Source organism: Mixophyes fleayi, chromosome 2 (assembly GCF_038048845.1).
Source record: "Mixophyes fleayi isolate aMixFle1 chromosome 2, aMixFle1.hap1, whole genome shotgun sequence".
Taxonomy (NCBI): Eukaryota; Metazoa; Chordata; class Amphibia; order Anura; family Limnodynastidae; genus Mixophyes; species Mixophyes fleayi.
Genome location: NC_134403.1, coordinates 222,910,492 through 222,935,818, shown reverse-complemented (window position 1 = coordinate 222,935,818; position 25,327 = coordinate 222,910,492). Strand labels below are relative to the sequence as shown.

The 25,327-nt window shown below is 39.6% G+C and overlaps 1 protein-coding gene across 5 annotated transcripts in view; it reads right to left on the bottom strand.

Annotated features, from left to right (window-relative positions):
- Positions 1-6,137: 6,137 nt before the first annotated feature.
- MECR (mitochondrial trans-2-enoyl-CoA reductase) overlaps positions 6,138-25,327 on the bottom strand; it is a 29,497-nt gene continuing 10,307 nt past the window's right edge. For 4 of the 5 annotated variants that reach the window (XM_075195511.1, XM_075195514.1, XM_075195512.1 and 1 more), the window contains exons 3-10: positions 23,922-24,053; positions 21,472-21,615; positions 21,277-21,379; positions 20,878-20,980; positions 20,726-20,799; positions 20,349-20,409; positions 7,150-7,222; positions 6,138-7,017 (exon numbers count right to left, since the gene is read on the bottom strand). In XM_075195511.1, coding sequence (XP_075051612.1) covers positions 6,854-7,017; positions 7,150-7,222; positions 20,349-20,409; positions 20,726-20,799; positions 20,878-20,980; positions 21,277-21,379; positions 21,472-21,615; positions 23,922-24,053 — 854 coding nt within the window. In that variant the 3' untranslated portion in view covers positions 6,138-6,853. Of the gene's footprint in view, positions 7,018-7,149; positions 7,223-7,313; positions 7,364-20,348; positions 20,410-20,725; positions 20,800-20,877; positions 20,981-21,276; positions 21,380-21,471; positions 21,616-23,921; positions 24,054-25,327 lie in introns of those variants that run through there. The other variant, XM_075195515.1, reaches the window with a different exon arrangement.

The following is a 25,327-nucleotide window of genomic DNA, read 5'->3' as shown; positions in this document are numbered from 1 at the left end:
ACGTGGAGGGTTTTTTAATTATATTGTGGCCTCGGTACCAAATTGTGTACCGGGGCCACCACACTACGCAGTCAAGATAGATAGATGCGTATTGCGTATCATAGATAAAGTACATTCAGTGGTGTGGGGCAAATTGAAAAATATTCAAAATGCACTGACATTATCAAAAACAAGAGGTTGTCACACGCTAAAACTCCAACATGTATATGATGGAGAGGATGGAGGAGCAGCCGTATGTGTAGTGTAATGCAGATCTGTTGAAGGTTTTTTATATATTTTATTGTGGTGCCCAGTGCCCACTCCTCTACGCAGTCCAGGTACAATTATTGGTGCGAATCATAAAAGTTCAGGGTTTTTAATATATTGTGGTGACCCACTCCTCTACGCAGTCCAGGTACAATTATTGGTGCGAATCATAAAAGTTCAGGGTTTTTAAGATATTGTGGTGACCCACTCCTCTATGCAGTCCAGGTACAATTATTGGTGCGAATCATAAAAGTTCAGGGTTTTTAAGATATTGTGGTGACCCACTCCTCTACGCAGTCCAGGTACAATTATTGGTGCGAATCATAAAAGTTCAGGGTTTTTAATATATTGTGGTGACCCACTCCTCTACGCAGTCCAGGTACAATTATTGGTGCGATTCATAAAAGTTCAGGGTTTTTAATTTATATTGTGGTGACCCACTCCTCTACGCAGTCCAGGTACAATTATTGGTGCGAATCATAAAAGTTCAGGGTTTTTAATATATTGTGGTGACCCACTCCTTTACGCAGTCCAGGTACAATTATTGGTGCGATTCATAAAAGTTCAGGGTTTTTAATTTATATTGTGGTGACCCACTCCTCTACGCAGTCCAGGTACAATTATTGGTGTGAATCATAAAAGTTCAGGGTTTTTAATATATTGTGGTGACCCACTCCTCTACGCAGTCCAGGTACATTTATTGGTGCGATTCATAAAAGTTCGGGGTTTTTAAGATATTGTGGTGACCCACTCCTCTACGCAGTCCAGGTACATTTATTGGTGCGAATCATAAAAGTTCAGGGTTTTTAATATATATTGTGGTGACCCACTCCTCTACGCAGTCCAGGTACATTTATTGGTGCGATTCATAAAAGTTCGGGGTTTTTAAGATATTGTGGTGACCCACTCCTCTACGCAGTCCAGGTACATTTATTGGTGCGAATCATAAAAGTTCAGGGTTTTTAATATATATTGTGGTGACCCACTCCTCTACGCAGTCCAGGTACATTTATTGGTGCGAATCATAAAAGTTCAGGGTTTTTAAGATATTGTGGTGACCCACTCCTCTACGCAGTCCAGGTACAATTATTGGTGCGAATCATAAAAGTTCAGGGTTTTTAATATATTGTGGTGACCCACTCCTCTACGCAGTCCAGGTACATTTATTGGTGCGATTCATAAAAGTTCGGGGTTTTTAAGATATTGTGGTGACCCACTCCTCTACGCAGTCCAGGTACATTTATTGGTGCGATTCATAAAAGTTCAGGGTTTTTAATTTATATTGTGGTGACCCACTCCTCTACGCAGTCCAGGTACAATTATTGGTGCGAATCATAAAAGTTCAGGGTTTTTAATATATTGTGGTGACCCACTCCTTTACGCAGTCCAGGTACAATTATTGGTGCGATTCATAAAAGTTCAGGGTTTTTAATATATATTGTGGTGACCCACTCCTCTACGCAGTCCAGAAAGATACCTTGTTGCAACGTTTTGGACTAATAACTATATTGTGAGGTGTTCAGAATACACTGTAAATTAGTGGAAATGCTTGTTATTGAATGTTATTGAGGTTAATAATAGCCTAGGAGTGAAAATAAGCCCAAAAACTTGATTTTTAAACTTTTTATGTTTTTTTCAAAAAAAATCCGAATCCAATACCTTAAATCCGAACCGAGACCTTTCGTCAAGTGTTTTGCGAGACAAATCCGAACCTCAAAAATAACGAAAATCCGGATCCAAAACACAAAACACGAGACCTCAAAAGTCGCCGGTGCACATCCCTACTTCATACACAGCCCACTAAAACACTAATAGCTGAACAAGCTCTACTTGTAAGCACTATCACATTGTATATCTACGAAATAAAAACTTGTCATTGTTAAATCACTAGGAAGAAGGAACAACAAGATTTGGCATGGTCACATGGGAATTATCCATTACAGAATTTAGAAAGTACATCTTTATAATATTGGTTTCTTGTATAAACAGAATTTTCCTTTTAGGGGAGAGTTCAATAAGATTACACTACGAGTGGTATGAAACTATGTATATTGTCACAATGCTGGTAACACCGAGAAGATATGCACTTGGCTAGCTATCAGAGACACACCACGACCAGCCAAGCTGCCTAGTCCTGAGAGGACAGGTTGTGAAGGACAAAGCTCAAGTTGGAGAATGGAGAATGTAGAATCACGAGGGACAAAGTTGAAGTTTATAAACTGGCAAACAAAACAAGATTCTTGAAAAGCAAGTGGGGAAATGAAATTCCAACTTTGCTCATTTAAAAATTGGTAGAAGGGAGTGCCTTAGAATGGCTGCACGTCACGCTTCAAAGTAAGTAACAGCTATGACGCCCAGGATGAGATAAAGAATGTTTATTGATCAAAATGCAGATAAATGGTACGAACCAAATAATGCTGAAACTGCACAGGAATATCAGAGATAATCGGATACTGGCTGCAAGGAGTACTGCGGATAGAGGAGGAATGGTGAGGTGCCTGCAGGAAAGTGTCCATGGCACCTTGGGGTGTGCACAGGTAGTGGAACATTAAATGAAAAGGACACCATTCCTTACAATCTGCCTCAAGAATTCCTGGAGGTCCAAATTGCTTGTTTTCCTGATGCCATGCCAACCATGAATCATACCAACATTGCAGAACCTCAGTTGGCAGCTAGGTGGAACAACCCTCTTGCCTTTGGATGTCTTAGACACATTTGGTGAGTGTTGTCATTTCAAACTGAATCCTGCCCAGCAGCTCCAAAGAGTATTCGTATATATTTGTTATGGCAATTTCCTAGACAGTAAAAAGAATGGGGTTCACAAGTTACACAAAGGGTTCACTACTGCTTAAATTCAAAGAGCAGGAAAATAAAAATAAGTGGTATATTATTAAGGTTGTCACACCAAATTTAGATCAAACTTTGAATTTCAGAAGCATTGTGATCTTTACAGATCTTATTAACAGAGTATGCTTGGACCATTCTTTTTCTGCGTGTGATGAAATAAATGGGATTCCTGCCTTTAAAGTCCCCAGACTGATTCATCTCCAGTCTTGCTTGGAGGAATACAATCACTATTTTAGGTGAGGGAGAATTAAGATTTTTTTCTCATTATACCGTTAAAGAATTGCCATACTCACTAATATGTTCTGCAAGAAGACTTGTTTCTAGCCACCAAAATATTCTCTACTCTACTGCATTCATCTCATCCCTGTCAAATTCCAGACAGTTAATACAAGCTTGACACTTCAGGAAAGCAAGCTTGACATTTCCACATGGTGCCTATGTCAGCGGTAATATGGGCAAGAACCAAAGGGGGGTATTCAATTGTTGCTCCGGACCGCAAAAAAATGAGCGCGTTAAAACTATTACCGTTTATACGGTAAACTTGTGCGTAAAAACCGTTAATACGGTAGTTTACTCGCTGAATTTCATCTCGCATCAGCGCGTAATTACCGTATAAACGGTAATAGTTTTAACGCGCTCGTTCTTCCGGCGGCCGGAGCAACAATTGAATACGCCCCAAAGTGTCTTTAGCTACCAAGATTACATGTATTTTCCCTCACATTCCAGAGAACATGAAAAATTAGAGGACTGTTGGTAAGAAGTAGGCTAGGTGGAACATATAGGTAATTGAAAATACATCCGCATCACTCCCTCTCTTTTCTTGGAACAGCACAAAAACACTGAAAACTTCGTATTGGCCCTTGGAAAGATCTCAGAAAAACAGAGAGCAATGTGTACCTCCCCGTCTGTTAATATACCTGGCCAAAATTTGTCCAATTGACCAACTCCCGTTTCATTGTGTTTTAGAATACTAGTAAAACTTAAGTCATCCATTTTCAATATCTGCATAGTTGGCATTCAACTTTGTTGCTGGAAACAATTCAGTTGAATGGTCTCTTGGTTCAGACAGTTTCACCACCCAAAACAACTGGCATTGGTTGTAAAAATAAACTCATGAGGAGTGTTCAAAGATACACCCCCATTGAGGTTATCCTGCACTATACACCATCATAGTTTATGCAAGATACTCCGGCACATGTGGATTAGTTCAAAAAGTCTGCTATGGCTTTTGTCCCAATGAGAAAATCTGCTCACATAGACCCATGACCAATTTGACTAACACATTCTTGCTGAGGTCACTTGATGTTGTCTGAGTCTTCCTACTGACTGTTGAGTAACCAGCCTCCTGTTTTCTGGATGGAGTACAAACTGAATGGTGTTTATGACCAATCCCCAAAACTCCAGCGGATGCGTGGAAACAAGAATGGCCTTGACTTGGACAAATGCATTTAAGTATCAGTTGTCCAATAAAGCTTGATATTTTTTTCTCCATAAGAAACAGTTGGGTACACACCTTTCTTATCTTGATTTGGAGAAAAAGAAGTTCTATAACTTCTTTGAATATCATACCTGGTACAAATTAGTTTGCCTATTGATATTTTTCATATTTTAAAAGGGAACTGTATTTTGTGTTGAATGCTAAGCTACACTTCATTCCCATATTAGTATTTTCTTATAGTAATTATAATGCAGAGATAAAAACCTTCTCTATAGAACAACAATATGTGTACAAGCTTAGGAAATAGGCATTAATTAAAGCTGATAATATAAACATATATGGTTAATAAGGACACTTTAATTTGCATTAAGCTCTAAAGTGAGTTATTGAACACATGTTTAAATAGATATACAGAGGAAAAGGGGGGAGCAAAAATTAATTCTCACAGCAATGGACAGATCCTGGATATTTTTGGTAGAATGAATTTCACTTCTAGCTTAGTCTGACTAAAAAAAAAAAAAAAAAGTTGTTCCTCAAAAGTGGTTAAGAAGATTCTTTAGATTTTTATTTTTTTAATTAAAAGAAAATAAATATATTCTGAAAGCTGTTGTCTCATAAGACCTGACTGAGAGATGTCACATGACCAGCTGAGAAAGAAGTAGTTCAGGATACCTTTAATTTGTGTCCAACCTCTAATCAGTCATGGTTTGGCTGCAGGTTGCTTACATGCAACCAATAAGGTCTCCACTGTACATGCTTTACAACCATTTACCTATTCCCTTCTGCAGCCCAACAGTTTCCAGAAATATAAGTGCTTTTTTGGATTTCGGCGACGTCATTTCATACTATGTTCAATTTACAATTCAAGACAGTGGATTAACCTTGAACATTTGCTATGAGCACATTAGGTAATCAGGAATATGGCTTTTCTGCAGGACATGAAGTTCAGGCCTCAACTCCTACCATTTATTAGTTGATGCCACTAAGTCAGGGAACAAATAAGTATTATTGCAGTTGGATCCTAAATGACGGTCATAAAAGCCTGCCGCAATAAGGCCACACCTAAGGGTGAAGACACAGAACAATTTAAACGAGATACTGGACTTTGCTCAGCCATGTGCTTATTAGGCACTATATTCAGATCCTATTTAAACTGGGAGTAGTTTACACATATCTAGGTTCACTAACCCCTTTGTGAAAAACTATGGTCTAAGTTGCATGATCTTCACCCATAGCAGAACCCTCTATCATAAAGCAAATAGGCTTACCACTATTCTGTTGTCACTAGTTCACAAAACCATTGTTCAGGATGTTCACCAATACAGTAGAGAGGGAAACAGAAGTAGACAACTCATATACAAATAGGCCGACCCCAGCAACATTAAAGGCAAAAAGGTACAGAATCAAAAAAAACAGAAGAGTCTGGAGAAGTCATTCATACCAAAAAATAATCAGAGAAACAAAGTCCATGCACAAATACTTAATCAGAACTGAAACCAATGTTCAGCTCAACAAACAAAACCCACCATGGACAGTGCATGGTAAACATGGCTTTAGGAACACACACACACACACACACACGGTTGTAGAATAAATGAAAGTCAGGTTACAAGTACTAATTTATCATTTCTACATTTGTGAAGTTTAAGAAAATTTAATATTTTAGGGTTTAGCTATAAATGACTGAAATATAGCAATAAATGCACAGAACTGCCACCATCCATCTTAAAGACTATCTGCATAAGGAGAAGTTTACTCTACCTATGTTTTTGCATAAAGATGAGATTTATTATTTTGCAATCTATGGGGGGGGGGGGGGGTGTGAATTCAATTCCCCACGCTGTTCTTCAGAACAACGCGGGCCGCGCACTATTATCTGTGTTGTACGGAATTGAATTCCCCCCTATATGTTTAGACCATTTCCAGATTGCATGTAATATATTATGGTATTTGTTTCATTCATAAACTACATTACTTCCTTGCTACCACTACTAAGTGTAAAAAGTAATGTAGATCTATGAAAAAAATGTATCATGAATTCCCATACATATTAAAACTTAATATGAATACATTATATACATACATTAACAAAAAAAGGAACAGATAATAAATACAATGTGTAAATAATATATATATATATATATATATATATAATTTCAGAGTATCACTTCACATTATAATTTGTAATGGATTTTTAAAGTTTCACAGACTGTTTACAGACATAAAAATATATATCTATAAATACCTATATAAATATACATTTTGTATTCTGGTTATTAGGATCTGAGGCATACAACATGAGCAAATCAATACACTTCTTGATTACATAATCAATATCTGTTTACGGGAGAGGAATGGTGTCTGGGCATCCCATAGAGCCTGGGAGAAATCGTCCAGGGGCCTTTGGGTACACGGCGGAGGAACAAGTTTCCCTCTGCGGATTAAATCACAGAGGTCCCGGATCATCTTGGTAATTTCTTCTCTATCTAAAAATTATGGTAAAAAAAGAAGAAGCAATGTCATACAGAAACCACAAGCAAATAGCATGTGGGAAAATCAGAGTTGTTTGAAAGTTTGTTATAGACAATGGTGTTTTAGGTTTGTGTGTTTATACGCACTGTGATGTCGGTCTCTCTTCCACTGAGTTACCCAGAATCCACATAGCTTCACATTCTTAAATATTAGAGCACTCTGAAAAAAAAAAAAAATGAAGAAAGACAGAAAATGATTAATGAACCAGTGACCATATCACACTCAGAAAAAAAAAAAAAAAGTTACTTACTAGAGGACTTTCCAATACTTCAGATAAATAAAGCTATGGCTTCCAACTGTCTAAAGTTAAGAAATAGGAAGCACTTCATTATTCAAAACTAGTAATGAAACAATAGCAGTTGCTGTTTGGGGGATATATTTGTTGTGCAGATTATAATCTGACTTTCTGTAGCATATTGGCAAAGGAAGCATGTGGGGGAAGAAGAATCTTTGGTCTTTTGCAACTTTTGGAATTTGATGGACGATGGAGAACAATTATTTGGACCACGAATATTTAGACTTTTTAATAATAGTGCTTTTTAAATGGAGAACACCAGCCTACTCCATTTTGTGTATTGTATACATGCCTTAGAAACAAAAGCATCTGCTCTGTTTTAAAGCCTTTATATAACCAATAAAGTTGGAGGCATTATGCACTTCCCCAGCCACTCAAAATCACACACACAGGGGTAAATGTATCATAGTGCGGGTTGTACAAGTCGCCGGAAATCGGCGAGATGACAGCTTAAATTTAAAGCGGCGCTCCCTTGTAAAGGGAAGTTTCACTTGTAAAGGGAAGTTTCACTTTACAAGGCAGCGCCGTTTTAAATTTAAGCTGTCATCTCGCCGATTTTTGGCGACTTGTACAACCCGCACTATGATACATTTACCCCACAGTATTCAAACTGAACACGCTGGGCCCAGCAAGAAAGGTTAAATTTTGCATCTTCGCAAAAATCATATTGTGATGTAAGGGTGTCAAATTTAAAATCACAGTGTAAAAAAAAAAAGCTGCCAAGCATTTGTGTGCTACATGCAAAAGCAGCAGTATTTTCTGTGCATGAAACAAATTGTATTTTCACCCCTTGCTTTGCAAAATGGTTTGCCCAGTTGCAAATTTGCACCCTACAGTTAAAAACTTGACCTTTATTTTAAATTAGGCTGTGTGTGTTTCTATTGAGGAAACACATAGCATTGTTACATGGACACTCATAGTAAAAAGGGGACCTGGGATAATATGGTGAAGACTTACAATTATATCTGTTCTCTGTTTAAAACCTTGATGTATCCAGCAATGCGAGGACCGGACAGCTGTATAATGTTAAACCATTTGTAAAAAGGGTTATAGTCATGGCCAAAAGTTTTGAGAAAGAAACAAAATATTTTATAAGTCTGCTGCCTCAGTTTATGGTGGCAATTTGCACACACTCCAGAATGTCATGAACAGTGATCAGATGAATTGCAATTAATTTCAAAGTACTTCTTTGCAACATTTCCACTGCATTTCAGCCCTGCCACAAAAGGACCAGCTGACATCAAGTCAGTGATTCTCTCGTTAATACAGGTGAGTGTTGATGGGGACAAGGCTGGAGATCACTCTGTAATGCTGATTGAGTAAGAATAAAGACTGGAAGTTTTAAAAGGAGGGTGGAGCTTAAAATCATTGTTCTTCTGTTAACCATGGTTATCTGCAAGGAAACACAAGCAGTTATCATTGCTTTGCACTAAAAGGGCTTCACAGGCAAGGATATTGCTGCTAGTAAGATTGCACATAAATCAACCATTTATCGGATCATCAAGAACTTCAAGGAGAGGTTCAATTATTGTGAAGAAGGCTTCAGGGCGCCCAAGAATGTCCAGCAATCCCCTGGAAAGTCTCCTAAAGTTGATTCAGCTGCAGGATTGGGGCATCACCAGTGTAGAGCTTGCTCAGGAATGGCAGTAGGCAGGTGTGAGTGCATCTGCACGCACAGTGAGGCGAAGACTTTTGGAGGATGACCTGGTGTCAAGAAGGCCAGCAAAGAAGCCTTTCCTTTTCTCCAGGAAAACCATCAGGGACAGACTGATATTCTGCAAAAGGTACAGGGATTGGACTGATGAGGACTCGGGTAAAGTCAGGTTTTCTGATTAATTCCATTTCAGATTGTTTGGGGCATCAGGAAAAACGCTTGTCCGGAGAAGAAAAGGTGAGCGGCTACCATCAGTCCTGTGTCATGCCAACAGTAAAGCATCCTGAGACCATTCATGTGTGGGGTTGCTTCTCAGCCATGGGAGTGGGCTCACTCACAATTTTGCCTAAGAACACAGCCATGAATAAAGAATGGTACCAACAGAAGTAAATATATATCAACAGATACTGAACACAAGGCAACAGGATATAGGCAGAATGCAGATCACATCACGCTACTTCAGAATTGGTAACTTGACAATTATTAGGGATAAATAAACTCACAGTGATGATTCAGCGTGCAGGTTTAACAGCAGCGAGGAGACCAGCGTGGAACTGCAAGTAACGAGCACCCTTGGCAGCAGAAAATGGTAGTTCAGCAAGTAGGTACAGCAACGAGAAGTTCAGCAAGCAGGTAACAGCAATGAGGAATCAAGCAGGAAATAGACAGGAGGTCAGATACCGAGAACCTGGACCTAATGCAGACTGAGTAACACGAAGAACAGGCGATGAGGCAGGGACCATGGATAATTTAAATAATACTCCAGAACAAATGGGAATCGAGAGGAGGTCCAACCCAAGGTAGCAGCAAACACCTGAGTAAAAGTAGTGTCTTAGAACAAAAGTATACTCAATCACAGTTCCTAGAGGGAAGTCACAATGCCGGCACTTAACTATGGGACCGGTTTGTGACAGTGGCCCAGAAGTTGATTGACAGTATGCCAAGACGAATTGCAGATGTCTTCAAAAAGAAGGGTCAACAATGCAAATATTGACTTTTTGCATAAACTTAATGCAACGCTCAATAAAAGCCTTTGACACTTATGAAATGCTTGAAATTTTACTTCAGTATAGCATAGCAACATATGACAAAAAAAGTCTAGAAACACTGAAGCAGCAAACTTTGTGAAAACCAATGCTTGTCATTCTCAAAACTTTTGGCCATGACGGGTCCTTGCATTGCCTCCCTTAAAACTAGCAATGTAAATCTCGCTACTTTAACGAACGTCACTGAGTGCCGGCATCTTCTGCCGTCGGAATCTATAGCAGGCTTGGTGGAATAGCTGTATGTCACTTTTTATGTAAGTCGCTCTTTACTACATGTCTAAATTACACCAATCAGCATTGTTTAGTAACAGTTCCTGATGTTGTAGTCATTGCTATTGCTTAACCCACCATGTTATTTACTATTAAATCCAGCTTATAATAAATTAAGCAGTACTGGCAATACAGAAACCCCATCTGTCTATTCTTACACTCGCCATTAATTTCCTTTCCTTGAAGTACTCCATGGCAGCCCTTACAATGGGTTAACTCCCTACTCAGCTGAGTGTAGACAGGAAAAAAACAAACATCGGGAAGGCATATAAGGGAACTCCTCCTCCACACCTTGGTCTTTAGTAACCCCAGCTGCCCTATGAAAAGATAAATATAGAACATGGGTGGGAACATAAGGCTGCCATGAAGTACTTCAAGGAAAAGAAATTAATGGTGAGTAAAATTAATTTCCTTTATCTACTCCAAGGCAACCCTTACAATGAGACGTACCAAAGCAGTATAAAATAACAGGGTGGCCTTAAAAACCACACTGAATGAAAAACTTTATTGAGCAACTTGTTTGAGAATTTTTCTCCCAAACTGTCTGTCAGTAGCAAATGAGACATCTAAAAGATGTTTAGTAAAAGTGTGCAGAGATGACCATCAAGTTGCTTTGCAGATGTTGTTCGCCGAGAACTGAGCCTTACATGCCCAGGAAGCAGCCACAGTCCTTGTCGAGTGTGCCTTTAACACCTCAGGCACTGCATGCCTGTTCCCCTTGTAGGCCTATACAATAGCATCCTTGATTCATCTTGATAAGGTATGCTTTGATGGAGCACATCCTTTGCAGGAATCTCTGGGAAAAACAAAAAGTTGTTCCGTCGTTCTGAAACTGCTTATTATGGAAAGATAAGCAGAGGTTGCGCTAACTAAATCTAGAGTATGTAATTGTTCTACTCTCATAAATTGGTTGTGAATGGTAGTAATATCTCTGAATTACCGTATTTCCCCATGTATAAGACACACCTTTTTCCCAAAAATTCTGGGTCTAAAACCTGGCTGCGTCTTATACAGGGGTAGCTGGGATGCAGGGGAATAAGGGCAGCGTTACAGTGGCAGCGGGGGGGATCGAGGGGGAGCGGGGCAGTATTACAGTGGCAGCATTAGTGGCAGCGGGGGTATCCAGCAGGAGCGAGGCAGCGTTACAGTGGCAGCGGGGGGGATCCAGGAGGAGGGGGGACAGGCACAGTGGCAGCGGAGATCACGGAGGAGGGGGGACAGGCACAGTGGCAGCGGGGATCCAGGAGGAGGGGGACAGGCACAGTGGCAGCGGGGATCCAGGAGGAGGGGGACAGGCACAGTGGCAGCGGGGATCATGGAGGAGGGGGACAGGCACAGTGGCAGCGGGGATCATGGAGGAGGGGGACAGGCACAGTGGCAGCAGGGATCATGGAGGAGGGGGACAGGCACAGTGGCAGCGGGGATCATGGAGGAGGTGGACAAGCACAGCGCAGCGGGGATCAGGACGGTGGGGGACAGAGGCACAGTGGCAGTGGGGATCCAGGAGGAGGTGGACAGAGGTACAGTGGCAGCGGGGGTGGGGGGAAGGGGGGCGATTGCAGGGAGAGTGTGCTACCCGGCTGCTCTGATCGCAATCAGAGCAGCTGAACATTACACTCTCCCTGCCTTTTTTGACAACTACCGTAATATTTTGTTTTTCAAATTTTGGGGTGTCTTATACATGGGAGCGCCTTATACATGGGGAAATACGGCAATATTGAAAGAAGAAATAACTTCGTGTTAAAGACTAATCCTGCTTATTTAACTAAACTTATCTGGATTCATGTTTAGGAAAAGTTTTTTATTTTGTTTTATTTTTTACACAATACATGTAGCCCTACCATTTGACAAGCAGACATAATTGCAACTAAAAACAATACTTTAAGTGTGAGCCAATCCATAGGAATATCTTGCAGCAGTTCAAATGTATCCGAAATTAAGGCATCCAAAACAATATTGAGATCCCAAGGTGACACAAAAGGTATAATCTTAGACTGTAAACTTTTAGCGGCTTGATAAAAACTGGAAAATAAGGTTTTGAGATGCCAACTTAGCATCAAGAAGAATACAGAGTGCAGATGTCTGAACCTTCAGGGTAGAGAGAGTCAGATCTCCACTCTCTCTCTTTATACCACAGAATTAATATTTTCCAGACTCTAAATTATAGAATTACTCTTTCTTGCTTGAAACAATATATTTATAACTTTAAATACACTTTTGTGTTTAAAATGTGACCGCTTACTATACATGCCATCAAAAATTCAGGTTAAGAGCTGATCCCTGGTGTAAAAGATCTGGCCTGCATGTAGAGGCAATTGTTTGTCTTGAAGCATCCTCCAAGCCACTGCAAACAAAGGATAGCAAGGCCAAAATGGGAGGATTGCTACTACCGCCACTGCCACTTTCTTGATTTTCCTCACAATGCGAGTAATGATGGGAAAAAGATGGAACATATTTGAAGTTCCATGATACTGATAGGTCATCCATTCCAAGTGCCCTGCTGTTTCTGTGATGGGAATAAAACCGGAACACATTGACATTCTGGGGTGTTGCCATGAACATTATATCTGGGAGATTGAATTTTTGGATAGGACATGATATCTGCTGAGATAATCTGCTATGTCTTTGCCTGCTACATGTAGAGCTGAAAAAGATCTCAAATGGTTTTCTGTCCATGACATCTGAGGTGTCAATTCTGACATCATTGTCTTGCCCTTGGTGCCTCTTTGCTTGTTTATGAAAGCAATTATTGCTCTGTTGTCACAAAATATCTTTAGCTATTTGTGCCGTAGGAGGGACTGAAAGAGCTGAATTGTGTGCTCTCATTTCTAGAACATTCCCTTGGAGAGGTCATTCCTGTATTTGTCACATGTATTGTATTATTACTGCATGCAGAGGAGTTCCCCAATAGATCTTTAATCTGTTGTAAGCATTACCCTCTCTGGTTCTGAGTCATGCCTTGATTTTTTTAATTTTGGATGTTGCCACCAGTTGAGCAACTGCTTTGTGATCCTTGAAAGACTGACCATAAGGTTCAAAGAATCTGACTTGTGATCCCACTTGGCACGTAGATCCAATTGAAGGTCTCGCATATGCCATCTTGTCCATACTTTGAGAGCAGCCATAAGGACAATAAAACACCTTGGTGAAGGTTCTTGGAGATGTGGAAAGGCAAATGTAAAAGAAATATGATCTTTTTTAAATTAAGCAATGTATAGCTTTCATAGAAATAGTTAATGTAGAAGCCAATTAGTTAAAAATGATTAACAACAGACCTTCATAGCTAAAGGAATTCTAATTAGATCAAGGATGAGCTGGTTTTGCTTGGGAAACAACTTCGATATAACTCACTTTCAGCAAGATAAGCTATCTGTCCTGCTCTAAGGCTAGGTACACACTACTGCAAAATTCTAACGATACGATATTTTACCAATTTAGCCAACGACAAAGAGAGAAAAAAAAAAAGCCCCGATCAGCATGCCGATTCATGTGTACACACTACACTCAATTACCTTCAGATCTTCTCCTGGTTCCCAGCTAAACACATCCTCAAGATCAAATGCAGCAGCGAGTTTATTTTATCGCAATAAGACTAAGCTTTACAAGGGAACTAGTAAACTGCAGGGAGCTGATGCCAAGACCCAACTTTACCTTTGTTTGAACTCCACATTTTTTAAATTATATTCCCAGAATTGCATTAAGTCACAGTTATCAGTGTGTAGTAACACTGGATTGTTTGGACCAAACTATTTCTGTCACTGAAGTATTTAACAGCATATTATAGTATTGTTCTGCTATTGTTATATCTTATTGTAAGTGTATCCAACCTGCCACATTGTAAAATCGCATCTTGCTACAATGATATTTCCTTTACTGATGTAACAAAAATGTTGCGTTTATTTTTTTATTTTTTTTAACGAATAAAATTTTTATTGGTTTTTTCAAGGTTTTTCAAAAGGGGTACAAAAAAAAAAGGGAAAGGGTACATAAAGGGGATGGAACGCATACACAATAACCTTGAGAAAAAATACAGCGTCAAAATCCAATGCAATTGACTATACGTTGTGTACATTCGGCTTGATTAATACTTTACACCCCATCAAACAAAAGATCATTCACCAGTGTCATTGTCATTAGAGGGTGAGGTAAGTGAACGTGATGGATTTCCCTCCCCATCTGTCACATAATTATGCCAGGCTCTCCACTTAATCAGCGGGGACGATGTTGACGTGGAATATGGGACACCCAGGGTTTCCATTTCAAAATTGAAATTAATTTTGGAGATTATCTTGGCCAGAGTAGGGGGAAGAGGCTGCTTCCAGGCCATGTTGCGTTTATTTTGTAATAATGCATAGTAGTGAATTTCTGCCTCCCTTCCCCACCTATGCTGCCCGACTCCTTTCATGTGCTGTCATTGCAATATGCCATACGGAGCAAGTGTGTATGTTTTAATGTCCAGTTTACATCTTTGCATGGGGCAATACATTTTGCCTGGCCATAAATGACAAAAACCATTGGTATATAGAAGAGGTATATCGGTCTTTTAGCCCTTTATATTTCAAATGTGAAATAAATCTTAATCACTACCAGAAAAACACATGAATAGCGGAACACATTACATATGTTTGAATGCTGATGAAACTTAGGGTTACAGTTGTAAGTGGCATTGTTTCTGCTATTCATAAAATTAATGTGCTTCCTTACAGCTAGTTTATGTCCACTTAGATAGATAGATAGATATATATATATATCTATCTATCTATCTATCACACACAGCCTGCGCAAAATCTTCATGTTTTGATGCTCAGTCGGGCAGCTGTCACAATGGGTTAAAAGGAATAATCTGCACTATAGAGCTGTCAATATTTCATTACCTTGAGTCTACTTTTTAACTCCCTTTAGCAGTTGGCATAGAAGAAGAATTTCTTACAGCACTTGCAGAGACATCTTCTAAACCTTGCCCAGCTTATCCAAGACAGCAAGCTCTGCTGTCACAACGGGAGAAAATTAAAAAATAGTGTAAAAGTGTACTTTCTTGTGCCATGCTGATGACAGTCTCCATGGTGGGAAGATACTCATCCCCTTCCGCGAAAGCATTATGCTGGAACGAGTCTCCCTGAAAATCATGCTGATCCAGGATCAGCACAAGTGACAGGTGCATGAATGAAATAATCTTCACGAACTGATACAGATCCAAAATTTGCCATATTGTTGTGCCAAACAATGTGCAGAGGAATAAATCAGCATAAGACACAGAAACAGTGTCCTATAACCTTTTGTATTAATACTTTGCAGATTATTGGCATTCTAACGTTACTGCGTTCATGGAGATTTGTCTATGTCATTTCATATACTCTAGGGTCAGAAAACACTCGCTTCTCAAACCACTTGTTAGCACTGTACTACTTATAGCATATCGATATACAATATAATGCACAGCATGCAGCCTGGAAACTGAAGCGAGGGTAACTGTCATTGATTCCTCCGGGTAACACAGGGGTGTCACTGTGCAGTATCGGAAGGTGATCGGAACGAAATTACACAGTACAACCAACCAAATGAAACAACAAGCGGTACTTTGGAACGATTGTCGTTCATCGTGTAAGCATACACACTAATGCGATATCTGGCTGAGCACTCGTTTATCGGGTGATTGGCCCGATAATTGGCTGAAAAAACGGCAGTGTGTACCCAGCTTAAGTAAGAAAGATTTACAGATGTCTTTGTACAACTGATTGAAGGTCATAACTACAATGTAAAGGATTGTGTTAATTATTATACTACATAACTACAAGAGGGTATGCCATGTATTCTATATAAATAGTAGTATACAAGTTACAGTAAAACAGAACTGATTATTCCAGACAACTGTGTGCGTCTCAGATCAATTTTCCAGTGTGCACTGTATACCTGAATTAGATGGGATTTTACAGATGGCAAGAGGTCTATTGTCTTTAACACAGGTGAACTGGATGTGACAACCCTGGACAAAATCTTAGAAACCGATGGTGCTAAATTGCAATATGTATCCTGAAAATCTATTGAGGTTAAACAATCTTTGCCTCAGATTTCATTGAGAAATGAGTTTACAGGCTCCATTTGAAAATGCCTTGCATGCACAAGTCGATTGAGAACTTGCAAGTCCAGAACAATTCTGAAACCTCCCGATTTTTGAACTAGAAATGTTTTTGAATGAAATCCTGCGCCTTCCTGACTTGCAGGGACAGGAACAATTACATTTGCTGTCAACAGGTTCTGAAGGCATTCTTTCAAAGCTTGTTTCTCCAGGAAGGAAGATGAATTTGAGACCATGATGTTCTCTTGGGGCAGAAGATGAAACTCTATACCGTAGCCCTTGGTGACCACAACTTGTACCCACTGATCCAAAGTGGAGAGCTTCCAAACCTTTGCAAAGCATGCAATTCTGCCCCCTACAGGAACAAAACAGAAGTTGGATTCTAAGCAAGTCACTGTATTCTTGATTATCCTTGCCTGCCTCTTCTAACTCTAAAGGGCTGAAAGGACTCTCTAGTAGTGCAGTCAAACTGCCTGGAATATGGTTTCCCAGGTCTATAACTGTGAGCTTCCTTAAATTGCTGTCTAAATTTAAAGAAAACGTCTTCATCTTCTATCTAGCGGCAGAAGATTAGACCTACCTCCAGCAGTATTCTGCACCATGGAGTCCAGTTTCTCACCAAAGAGAAACATCCCTTCAAACAGAAGCATAGCCAGCCAATTTTGTGATTGCCGGTCTGCAGCCTACAGAGGCAGTCAAATAGCTCTTCTTGCCACTACTGCTGAAGTCATGTTCCTAGAAGAGAAAACAATAGCATCCAGCGAGGCTTCAGAAACGAAATAAATGCTTTTTTTGCATAGATTTCTACACATTTTAGATAAATATTATCTATTGAACTTTTCTTCAATGTCCGTATGTAAGGTACCAGCCCATAATCCAAGTTGTTCTAGAGACTGAGGCCTTTGCTATTCCAGATTTAAGTTCGTTGCTTGAAGAAAAATGAAACAGCTCGCAATATTTCTACCCATAGGATCTTTCAGGGGACCACAGTCATCTAATGGAATTTTGGTTCTTTATTACTGGCTTGCTATAGCTGAATCAAGTTTAGGCACCAGACCATTTAGAAACATCCTCATCTTGAAAGAGATACATACAGTTTAGTCTTTTCATGATAGATTGTTATGAATAAAACATTTGCCACACCTTATATCCTAGATCCTTTAAAACTTTAGGATTATAAAAAAAAACCTCTGGTTTTCAATTATGGTCTAGAAATAGTCTTGCAGTGCAACAGGGATGGGCGTATCATCCTTATCCATAGATTTACTGTTATGCTTGTGGACAGAGTTGACTGTATCTAGAGCATTGAGACATCTCCTGTGAGATGTAAATCAGTCAGTTAGCGCTGGCCTTCCCAAGGTGCGGAGTCTAATGAACCCCCCCACCCACCTCCCAGGGCTCACCAAGAAGCACCGCAAGGCGGGATGGATTTTGCTGCAGAAGCCCTGCATGTCGTGGCCCTAAGGTTAACCAACTGACATGATAGGTGAAAGATGGCTGGTAGAAGACCAAAGGCTGGACCAGGAAGAGCAGACTCTAGCGGTAGTGTAGTACAGCGGGGCATGCAGGTTTAGTTAGCTGGAGCGATAGAGCGCACACACACACACAGAAGAATCCTTAGCTGTAATCAGCGGAACACCGGGTCGGATACCCTGAAGAAACACTGCATACAGGAGAGTTCGAAGTCATAATCACAAGGATACTAGGTCAGATACACTGGAGCACAGACAGCAGCGTGATCAGTATGGATAGTCAGGTCAGATACACAGTAGCACAGACAACAGTGGATATCCAGAAGCAGTGGTTTAGCAAGCCAGGTCAAACACAGTGAATCATCAGAATACATCAAGGAACACAGAGAGAGCCAGACGCCAGGTAGTAAGCAACCTGTTGCTCTGACACAGGTGCAGTGTCCAGGTGAGCTTTGCATACTCTGCAGATTGTATATGCCACGATCATGTGACCGCCCGAGCCAGGAAGTGCTGAGCTGCACACAGAGGCAGAAGAATCAGCAGCAAAGGACTGTGGAGCAGGTAATTTTGTGACAGTTATATAACCTTGGATCTTCTTCAATGACTCTTCAATCACTATTAGACAGACTAACTCTACTAGAGAGCCAACTGATGGACCAGGCCTACTGTCTCCATATCCTCATCAATTTGCATACTATCCTTTTTTTGTTCCTTGTTTCTTAATCAAAGTTAATTGATTTGATGTCATCATTCAGGAAAAAAAAAAAGTTTAAATTGTTCTGGAAGTTGACAATCCTCCACTTTCTTAGGGGCATATAACGTACAGAGAACTCCTATATAGTAATTTGGTAAAGGATTATCACAAGCTCCACATACACAAGGTTAACTTTTGCACGACTTTTCCTTTGCATAAGCTCCACATAAAATTATCTGTTTTCAACAGTACCCAACTATAAAGTGTTAAAACAGAACAGTATAAAAACACCCTATATTAGGGGCTTTCCTATGGGTGTTCTTCAGATTTCTGGGAATGGGCTACTGATCCATCTGTGTAGTAATTCTGTCTGCAAGCAGCAGTAGTAATAGTCCACTACATGAAGAATGCAGGTTGCCTTTAATACTGCCTTGGCATTGACATACCATCTGTGTGCTCCCATTTTTTGGTTTACTGTGCCTGCCTCACAAAGGCAGTGCTCTGTGCCGTATGTGCCATGGCTGCACACTGCGAATGCGCCCTCATCATAGCGTTGGGAACGTACCCAGCTTTCTCCACAGGTGCCGGCATGACCTCAGTTCTCTTCCTGAACAGGCAGCACTAGAAGGATGTAAGCATCTTCACCGCAGCAGGCAAAAGGTGCACCAGGGATGAACAGACAGGTGTGTTTCTTTTTTCCTTTCTACATTCAGCCGAGTAGGGAGTTAACCCAATGTAACAGCTGCCATGGAGTAGGTAAAAAAACAAAACAAAAAAACACCTATCTTTTGCTTGTGGCCATTTCACTTTGTAAAATCTTGTGAAAACAAGACATATTTTGTATCCCTATACTCAATAGAATTAAATTAACAGCCTTGCATTAACTCCATAAAAGTGACAGTTAATTTGTAAAAATTATTTTTCATCTTTGCTTGAAATTCACTAGTTTTATACTTTATATGCTGTTATTATAAAGCATTATCTGCCCAACCCCATCAAAAAAAAAGATAGAATTTGCTTTGAGCAAAGTAGCAACATCCTTAGTATAGTCTGTTCAGGTGCATCCTACACAGCTCAATGAACTCTCAAATATGCCATTTGTTTAAACGTAGCGTGCACCATCTGTATAGCACTGTGTGCTTACTTACAGCACCATGACCATTAAAGAATTCTTGTGTGCCACCTATGCAGCCTTTAATACACCATATACATCCCCATGCCCTCTATAGTGCCCACCTCAAGTCATCTACCTTACCCAGCCTTGATAGTGATTAGTGTTCTCTCCCTATTAGTGGGAGAACCAGTGGAAAGGAAGTACCACAATTTTATTGGATTTAATGAATTTACAGGTGCTGTATAAAGAATATTTATCAATCACATCAGTCCCTGCCCCATTTGAGCTTACAATCTAAATTCCCTACCAGACACGCTGTGTCAAGGAGAAGGTGAACCGAGTGGTCAGAAAAACTGCTTGGCTGCTCAGCAAGTAACACACTAGAAGAACACTTCTCTAAAAAGGTAAGGTTTGTTAGCCATTTGAAAGATGTATTTAAAAGTATTTAATTGACAAACCAAGTGCTTACCGACATTTTCACATGGGAAAAGCTTCAAAATATGACATGTTGGAGTTACTTAAGGAGATCGTTAAGAAACGCTCTGCTCAAAAGGCATGAAAAAGACATTCTACTTATGGTGTAACCAATAAATTAAAAAAGCATTACATATATCACTTTAAAGGTAATATATACACACACACACACACACACACAAATACTCACCACTGGTACAGTAACAGGCTGCTTAGCCATCCCTCCATATGTTACCATGGTGCCACCGTAACTAAAAGATAACAGACAAAATTTTGCACACTGTAACTATGTCTAATAGACAAGTTTTGGCTGGATTATCATGCTGCTCCAATATGCAAAATATACACCAATTCCACTATCCATCTTACAGATTAAAGTTCTCTTAATCAGTATTGAAGACAGAAAAAAAATCTTCACTAGATAATCGTTTCATTGTGCTATGATGTGGTTAATGGTGTTCCTACTTCAGACCATGGACAAGTATAAAAACTGCATCTTCTTAGACTTCTTATGCACAGCTACAACCCTGCCCCTTCTATTTCAGTACTATGAATAAGACTACTTACTCCAAATGACGCAACATCTCAGTTGTGCTTTTTCCACCAACACAGTTTAATGCCAGTCGTGGGCGGGGACAAGTCTGTAAGAGGCAGAATTATGAAAATGGTGTTCATGATGGTGTGGGATGATCTAGAGTGGACACAATGATTTGCCTTACCTTAAACAGATCCTTCATCTCTGGCTTTCGCAGTTGGTCTTCGGTGATCACATGATCAGCTCCTAACTCACGAAGTCTCTGCACAAGGCTCTGTAGCTCTGTCCTGCAGATAAATAATTATATGCCTCAGTTCAGTATAGAAATCTTCTAATCACCATCTATAGCCTGTGATATTCCAACAATAGTATTCATACTAGTATCATAGTATTCATACTTTATGCTAGCTTGCCAGTGATTTATTATACAGTTTATAAATATACATTACATAACTACTAGCTTAAAACGTGCTTTGATACACACGAGAGGAATTCCAACAGATTGATCTTCAATTCCACCGTGTCTCTGTGCCCTGTACAGCAATTTCTGCTTGCACATGCAACCTGCTAACTCTGCACATACCTATCTCGCACAATATTAATTGTGGTGATGCCCAGGGATGTTGCAATCTGTATAACAGCCTGACCCACACTACTGTTGCTGGCATTCTGTATTATTGTGTCACCTGCGATGGAGGAACAAGGAAAGAAAAATAAACAGCATAAATAAAAAAAGCTAGCTACCCTCCCATTGCTTCAAATATCCCACTCCATGTACCTGGCCGAAGAGTCTCATAATCAGAGAGCAGTCTGTATGCAGTGCAGGGGTTAACACTTAAAGTTGCTGCTCCCTCCACAGATATGTCACTGGGAACACGGACCAGGGCTTCCTCACTGAACACACCCTCTGTACGCCATGTGCCTAGGAAACATTATACATTTTAACACATTTGTTTTATTCAATTCTTCCTCTTACTACTTTCTTCACAAACTAAAAAAAAAAAAAAAAAAAAAGGAAAAAGGAAAAAGAAATTAAGAGGATAGCAAGAGCTAAATGGAAGCAGAAGCAAATAGGACAAAATTTCTGTACATGTACAGCAAGAGATGATCTCTTCAAACATACAGCTCAGCTCATTTGTGTAGTACGGCTTTTTATAGAAATCTGCAATCAATAGAGCATTTATATGCAGTCACTTTTATGACAATTTCAAGTTCCGAAGATGTGGCTAGGCAACACGGCTTTTAGTTCCTGGCCACATGATCACTGTTCAAAGCAAACACCATGTACAGCTAATTGCTAAAGCATGCACTTCACGCCTGATAAAAGGAAATTATGTGATGCCATCAAGGCTTTCCTGAGTGAAAGGGAAGACCTGTCTCTGTTGTGCCCTGCCTGTCATTGCTTACTGATACAGTTGTTAAATAGGATTTTTTGTTAAGGCCTCAAAGCCTTTGTTCAGCCATTTTTGTAACTTGCATAGATATAGTAGAGGTTATTCATTTTCTGCAGAAATGCAGTTTTGCAAGATGTAAGCCCACAGTCTTGAGGTTAAGCGGACATAGAGAATTCCTGTGAGAATGTAGCAAGATTTGTCTAAAGGAGTCATGCACAACAAGTGGGTTCATTATCAGTTTGTAGCTGCACACATGACCTTGAATATGGCAGACAGGAGATAAACCTCCAACCCCCCTTGGGATAAGAATAATTGCCACATCTGGCCTGAGAAGGGGAAGAAAGTTAAACACCTCAAGAATATGTGAGACTAATCCGCATTCCATAGACTATTGTGTGCTTGTGATGTAGGATTCATATATTCAGAAGGCTATAAAATGTTGTATCTTTGTATACAAACAGAGAATATTTCATGCATACAGAACCTTGGTATGTGCCTATTCTCTCTAGCTGATTGAAGCACTTCCAGATATACTTGACACCACAGGCAAACTCGGAACAGATTATTAGATCTCACACAGTTTAGAGTGGACCGAAAGGAAGCCAGGTGGGCTGATCCTGCCTTTCGTCCATATATAGTTGGCCAAATTAGATGTGGCCATTTTGCCAAGAAGCTGGATCACTAAATGAGGCATGTTAGTGCAGTCTGAAGATAACTGCCCACACAGGCTGTAGAGGTCATCTTCTGACATGATCCGATCAGTCAGATTATTATCGCGTGTCACATATGTTGGTTGGTTTCCCACATGCTGTAATTTTGAGCTAACTACTTAATACAGTCTGGCACATCAACTGCTCAAAGATCCAGATCACACTTAATATACCAAAATAAAATGTAAACTTTACTTCTAGGGTCTATAACGTCATCATACATTACATGGAAGGAAAAAAGTTTTGGCTGAAATGTAAATTAATCTAAAAAGCCCTGGGATGCCCTGTTCCCCATACTATAGGTCTGTCGGTCCACAACCACTCCTTTGTCCTACATTCCGAACAAAGAAAATCACACAACATAGAGACATCAACACTTGTTTGGACTGTGGTAAACAGGTCAGGTAAAGAGCAGTAAGTATAGGCTTAGGAATAGTTACTTTTCTATTTTTGAGGGACATATTACCTTAAGCATACACATTTATTTCAGACAATCGGATATAGCTTCTACAAACAAATCCATTTGAACCTCATCAGTGGCAAATGAATAGTCATACCTGTCTGATCAGGATAAATGGAAAGGTATTCAATATTAATAACATAGTTGATTCTCAGCCAATGGCGCTCCCATGTCTGTACATTCTATTGTTATTCCTTGGTAAAGTCAAGCATATATTCTAGAATATCCATAATTTCGAAATCTAGGGGTACTGTTCTGATGGAATCTCTGGCTAAAATTTCATTTTATGTTGGCCGAATAAAAAAAAATTGGCTTCCATCTTTGCTAATACCAATATGCAAACAAATGAGCGTCTCATGTTTTCTTAACATTTATGGAATTTATGATGCATACTCAGTACTACAATACTAAATATAAAAAAGGTATATTTTGCCTTTGAATACTTTTTATTGGCCATTTGGGTCCATTGAAACCTCTTGTACGATACTGATAAAATTTAGAAATTACTGATTTGGTCATAATGTTTCTGTGACTGGAGATTTTAAATGTGATTATAGGTGTGACTTCGTGCCATCTAACTATAAGTAGAGTTTGGGACAGGGAGGGAAGAGGAGACTAGCAGAAAAACTTTAATTATCTCAATGTTGACCACTTTTTTTCTCACCTAGACCAGTGTCTACTGGAATTACCCAATCGCCAGGCCGGACAGATGACACATGATTTCCTATTTCTGCAACTACACCTACTCCTTCATTGCCCCCTACAGCTGGAAGCTGGGGCAGCAAAGCATAGGTTCCTGTAAAAGACATAAAAGAAATTATACTGTTAAAATATATTACAAGACAACGCCATTAATGTGGATAATGAACACTAGCAAGAAAGGGGTAATGACATGCTCAGGACCCTGTGGAAAAGGAGAAACATGCTGATTCTCTAGTGCTCACAGCCTGAAGTTTGAATGCAAAATGCTGTAGATGGATGTTGTACTCCATTAAGTCCAAGGCAATATGCTGCTAAGAATTTATTTAGTAGAACAGAATCTCTTAATTCCTAAAAGGCATGCGTGCAATTTTTACATGTGGATATAAATTTGTATTCTACAATTAAAACTGTATATGAAATTAATTACGTATCAGTGCAAAGTATTCAACATGATTTCTTATACAGCTTTAATATTATGCGGGTGGCAGTTAGAGATGGCTGCACTTTAGATCAGCTCTGTGTCCTACCTTTGAAGATCTACTAGAATACCATCTTCGTTCAGCTGCTGGACCAAGTAAGTTCAACTGTCATTTCGGTTTCTTTTCCTGCGTCCTGACTGTGTCCAGCAGTGAGCATGATGCCAAACAGATATATTGGGAGCACAGCTACTTCAACCTGGATGATAACCACAAGAAGGTCCATGCACCAGAAAAGCAAAAAATTCTTCTCCAAAACCAGAACAGGAAGAAGGTTCACTTACTGTAAATAGAGGACGCTCATGGTTGCCAGCAGCTGACACTCAAGATTTCTACAAAGACTAGTTCATCTTTATTGTCTAAACTTTCCACTGTCTCTCCTCACTCCTATCATATCGCTGATAATCACACAGAAATGCCAGTTGCTAATAACTGCTTTAATACTGGTGGCAGAAAATGCTCCTGCCTTATAGTAGCCATACACACTTTCCCTACCAGCAGCTATAATTGTTACTCCACTACCTTTCTTTCCCACACCTTTTACATTGTAATGGCATTTGAGGAGATTGATCTTTATCTATTGTGGTTTACATCATTGTAGGTTATTTGTATTATGATCCCCTCAATGTACAGAGCTGCATAATATGTCAACACGTAACAAATTATATATATATATATATATATATATATATATATTTTTTTTTTGTTCCGCTTATCACTCAATATAATAGTGGAGAAACCCAAATTAAATCCAGCACCTACAAACATTGGGATATCTTAAAGAAAGACCCCATGTTAAGTAGCATACTTCCAGCCAAACCAGTAGTCATATTTAAAAAGAATCGAAATGTGAAAGACCTTCTAGCCTCAAGTATGCTCACGGAGAAAAAGT